Consider the following 5409-nt stretch of genomic DNA (forward strand, 5'->3'; position numbering starts at 1 on the left):
GTCGTGAGAGATGGGCCTAGTTGCATGCCCCACACTAGGTACGCAACCGCATGTCTTTCTAACTTGGTGGCAACTGCATGTCTTATAACTTAGTTGCAAGCCGACTTCCATTTTTGTTGTACGGGGAGGGGCACCAGTTGCATGTCCCACAACGGGCACGCAACTGCATTCTTCTAACTTGGTCGCAACTGCATGTCTTATAACTTGGTTGCAACTTAACTTCCATTTTTTGTTGTACGGGGAGAGGCACCAGTTGCATGTCCCACACTAGACACACAACTGCATGTCTGTAACCATGGTCGCAACTGGGGCGGACCCTTGTTTTGTCGGAGGAGACGCCGTCATGAGAGATGGGGGCAGTTGCATGTCCCACAACGGGCAAGCAACTGCATGTCTTCTAACTTGGTCGCAACTAGGGGACCCCTTGTTTTGTCGGAGAGGGTGGCAGCGAGAGAGAGGTGTCCAGCTGCATGTCCAACTATACTCATGCAACCGCATGTCTTGTAGCATGGTCGTAACTTAGTGTCTTCTAACTTAGTTGCAACTAGGCGCATTGGTTTTATCAGAGGGGTGGCAAAAAGAGAGAAGGGGGCAACTAGTCATGCAATTACAAGCGTTGTCCCCTGGACTATAACTACATGTCTTTTTACAAACATTTTTCGCAATTAGACTTTTTTGCTTGGTCGGGGGGGGGGGGGGCAACTCCCCCATGAATCCCCTACCCTCGCTATGTGTCACATGAGCACCATAACACCCCCGTTTTTTGCCATGCCCGCAAACACAAATCAACCACCTGATCTCACAACCAGTTTGTGTCTTTCTTATTTTTTGAAATCATACACATCTTTCCCTTTTTTTATTTTTGCATTTTTTTTGTTTTTCCAAGGATGAAGAAAAAATAAATTTGTATCTGATTCTGACAGCGGAGCTCATTTTCTAAAAAAAATGAGCATGTTAAAGGAGAGAAGAGTCACTTGTCCAGATCCTCGGACACATTTTTAATGCTGTTGTGAAGGGAGTTTGCTAGTAGGCACGCAACTGCAAGCTTCGCCCCGACTGCAAATTGCATGTCTTCCAATAGTTACGCAATTGCATGTGCATCTTCTGATTGCAACTCCAACTCAGTACTGTTCTGTCCAGGTGAAGGAAGGCAATTGCAGTTGCTACTATGCACGCAAGTGCAAGCGTCGCCCGGCTATAATTGTATGTCTTCAAAGAGATTGCAACTCTTGATTGTTTTGTGAGGGATGAGGGGAGATTCAAATTCATATTTTAAATATTTGCCAGCAAACTTAATTATTTTTCTTTTTTTATTATTTTGCATCAGGTGGCGCACAAGTCGGCCGCATGAGTTGCTTGTCTGGCTACGCAGTTGCACACATGTCAGCCGCATGCAATTGCATGTCCTCGATCGAACACAATTACATATCGCACACAATTACATGTTATTCGCATGCAAATTACTGTTTCCCCTTCCAAAGTAATATTGACACCCATTTGCACACTAGTCGGCCACATATAGTTATTCGTTGGTCACAGACAATTAAATTGTCTTCTTCTTTATATTTTGTTTGTTTTTATTTTTTTCTTTGTTGCATTAAATATTTCTTTATCATTTAAAAATACAAAATACCTTTTGTAAAAAAGATAAAAAAAAGAAGATGACATAAAAAGAAGGAACAGAGCATTAGCGATGCTAGCGTAAAATATAAGAGCTACATTGTGCTGTGTAGCAATACACCAACGGGACAATGTTCTAGCAATTCCAGTAAAAAGCACAAATAAAAAAACAAAAAAGCACAGCACAACAAATGGACAATGTCAACACAGCCCAACAGCAGCCCACGTGGTGAGCCAACAAAGGCCAACGGAGGCCAACACATAACGAACAGGGAAACTGACTCCAGCCATGCGAGCGAAGTTAAATCGTGCGATCAAATTATATATTAGGTTAGTCGACTTAGACTTCGCAAAGTCTAAGTCGACTGAGATCTAGACAGACCCATTAGCAAAACGAATATTAAAGACACACAAGATCCAATGGTTCTGAAGTTAGATGTGCGGTAAGTATTTCACATCTAAATGTGAAATAGCAATTCGGTTAGGCAAGGTCGCGAGGATACAAGCTGCGCGCGTACCCCTTCATGTCGTTCTTGCATCATTTCTTCGTTTCAGTTAACTGAACGTGTTATCTTCTTCGTTTCAGTTAACTGAACGTGTCATCTACAGATTCATAGTATCCGTGCATCTGTTCTTCCCGAAATAACCATTTGAAGGACATGCATGGCGGGATGCCAATCAGCAATTCAACAGCTAACCAAAAACGGCGCTGTGAGCTTCAGCACGGGGAGGACGAACATCTCCTTGTTTCTTTTGGCTCAGCGGGCAGCAGTTGCTGCGGGATACTGGCCACTCTCCCTCGGCCTCTCCGGCCGCCCAGCATCCAGAGCACGAGGTGGATGCCGACGTAGGCGAGCACGGCGGCGGTCAGCGCGATGACGTACCCGGACGTGTCCCACTCCCGGCTGCTCCCGGCGGCGTAGGCGCCCAGGAGGCCCAGCAGGTCCAGCACGATCGCCGTGTTCATGGCGTAGAGCAGCAGGGCGTGGTCCTGCAGGGACTCCTGCAGCAGCAGCACGATAACCACCACCGACGCCACGAAGGAGGTGGAGTTGCAGTAGAAGAAGGCCCGGAACCGGGCGAGGTCGCTCCCGCGCAGCAACGGGTTCCCCGCGGTGGCCCATCGCTCCGACACGCCGCCCGGCGGCTTCAGGCCGGCCTGGTAGGTGACGCTTGCCGCCAGGATCGCCAGCAGCATCAGGTACTTCCGCCGGCTGGAAGTCGCCTCCGTGCTGGGCCTGGGCTTGGGTGAGCTACTTCGTCGTGGCCTGGAGGAAGACGGCGTGTTTGCCTTACTGCTGCTGCCTGCGGCGGCGCTTGACCCAGAGGAGGAGCCGTTTTCTCCGTCGAGGGTGGCGCAGCTTTCGAAGAACTTGAAGAACACAAGCAGCTGCACGACTATGAAGGCGACGACCGCGCCGACGAGCACGAAGACATAGATGGACGTGCGCAGCTGCCGGGCGCACCCGGCGGCGTAGGCGCCCATCAGGCCGAACAGGGCGACCACCATGCACACGTAGAGCGCGTAGCACCGTATGCCCGGCCGGTACAGGTTCGGGTTCACGAGCATGACGATGAGTGCGATGGACGCCATGAAGCTCGTCGAGTTGCAGTAGAAGAACGCCAGGTACCTTCTCCGGTATTCGTCGTGGTCTTCGAGGACTGGGGAACCCGCACTGTATTTGGGGCCATCTTTGGTCCAGAAGCCTCCCGGCGGGGTGAGCCCGGCCTGGTAGGTGATGGTGGCCACCAGGATGGCCAGGAGCAGCAGCCGCTTGCGCCGCTTGTCGATCCTTCTCTTCTCCTCGTCGCTCAGGTCCTCGTTGTCGAGGGTGAAGAAGACGACATGGATCACCACGTACACCAGGACGGCGCCCGCCAAGGCGACCACGTAGATGGAGGTGCTCACGTCGCGGCAGCTCCCGGCGGCGTAGGCGCCGATGAGGCCAAACAGGTCCAGTATCATGGCCACCTCGAGCGCGTGCCCGCTCATCAGGCTCTTGTTCTGGACCATGAGGATGACGACCAAGGACGCGACGAACGCGGTAGAGTTGCAGTAGAAGAACGCCTTGTACCGAGCAGCGTGCCTGAACAGGAGGATCGGGTCGCCGGCCTTGTAGCCTGGTGGCACAGCCTCCGGGTCGCCGTCCGACCACACGCCGCCGGGCGGGTCCATGCCCGCTTGGTAAGTGATGGTGGCGGCGAGAGTGGCGAGCAGCAGGATCAGAGATTTGGCCTTCTCGATGCCTTCGTTCTTGTTGCCTGTGTCCACCTCGTTGGCGAGGCTCCCTTGCCACCCGCCGCCTGATGTTGCCAGCAACTCACGCGCCGGCGATGAGCTTTGACTATCGGTCTGGTTCTGGTGGCACCCGCGTTGTTGCAGCCAGTGTGACGCGCGCGCGGAGATGCTCTTGAGTCTTAGCCAGGAGCCGCTGCTCTTGAGAGGATCCGGGACGAGCACCATGACCACCATCACGAGGAGGATGTACACGAGGACCGCGGCGACGAGCACGACGACGTAGGCCGTCGTGTCGGCCTTCCTCGAGCTCCCGGCGGCGTAGGCGCCCAGGAGGCCGAGCAGCACGACGAGGATGAACCCGTACATCTGCAGATCCGCGTAGTACCTCTGCAGCCGTCGTCCCAGGAGCAGCACGATGATGAGCAGCGACGCGACGAACGCCGTGGTGTTGCAGTAGAAGAAGGCCATCAGACGAGCCGACTGGTGGACCTTCAGCATCGGGTCGCCAGCTTCGTGTCTGCCCTCGGCTTCGCCAAGGAAGCCACCGGGCGGGTTCAGTCCGGCAGCGTACGAGATGCCGGTCGCGAACGTCGCGAGCAGCAGCAGCACCTTGCGCTGCTCTTTGAGCTTGAGCGCGTCATCCGGGCTCTCCTTCTCGCGCACCACCACTTGCGAGGGGGAGGTCTCGCCGGCCTCCGGTGGCGCGTAGGTGGCCAGGAGGATGTGGATGCCGACGTAGGCGGCGAGGGCGACGACCAGCGTGGAGACGTACACGGTGGTCGGCAGGTCCTCGCAGCTCCCGGTGGCGAAGGCCCCCATGAGGCCGAGCAGGTCCAGCACCATGACGAACCGGAGCACGGCGAGCCACGCCGTCCGCCTCTCGTTGAGCACGAGGAGGAGGAGGTTGACGACGAGCGACGCCGCGAAGGCGGTCGCGTTGAAGTAGAAGAAGGCGAGGTACCGCGGAGAGTGGTAGAGGACCGGGTCGCCGGCCTCGTGGGAGCGTCCTTCTCCGTCGAGGCCGGACTCCTGCCAGACTCCCCCGGGCGGGCTGAGCCCCGCCGCGTACGTCGCCGTGGCCACCAGCGTGGCCAGCAGCATCAGGTACTTCCGCAGGTGGTACTCCCACGACGGCTCTTGTTTGGGCGCCGCCGCCGCTCCGGTGTCGAACTTCACCTTCTCGGTCGACGTCGCCATTTTCCTAGCCACGGGCAGTGAGCTCTATCTCTGTTATCTTTGGTGCAAGATTGCAAGCGTGGGAGGAAGATGGTGTGCCGATGGATGGGTGCGCTCGTGCCGCTGCATATATAAACCCTTGAGCTACGAGCCTACAGCTACGTCAACACGTGCTGACTAACTCAGGACGCCGTGTTCATTGAACGTTCCACCCCTCTTGCGCGGCCAACATAATTAAATCTGTTCTAGGCCATCCCATAGGAAGTGAATTGCAAAAAACCACCACATTTGAAGTTTAAGCACCAGATTGCCACCACATTTGTTGCGCGTCCCAAAAATCCACCACTTTTTTTGTAAATTTTCGCAATAAAAAC

At 54.7% G+C, this 5409-nt stretch overlaps 1 protein-coding gene across 1 annotated transcript; it reads right to left on the minus strand.

The window, feature by feature from the left end:
• Positions 1 to 1804: 1804 nt before the first annotated feature.
• Positions 1805 to 5122, minus strand: LOC123161199 (uncharacterized). The gene has a single exon (XM_044579048.1). It carries the CDS (start codon positions 5054 to 5056, stop codon positions 2339 to 2341), a length of 2718 nt encoding a protein of 905 aa, XP_044434983.1. The 5' UTR covers positions 5057 to 5122; the 3' UTR covers positions 1805 to 2338.
• Between the last annotated feature and the right edge of the window lie 287 nt (positions 5123 to 5409).

The sequence above is a fragment of the Triticum aestivum genome, chromosome 7B (assembly GCF_018294505.1).
Source record: "Triticum aestivum cultivar Chinese Spring chromosome 7B, IWGSC CS RefSeq v2.1, whole genome shotgun sequence".
In the NCBI taxonomy this organism is placed as follows: Eukaryota; Viridiplantae; Streptophyta; class Magnoliopsida; order Poales; family Poaceae; genus Triticum; species Triticum aestivum.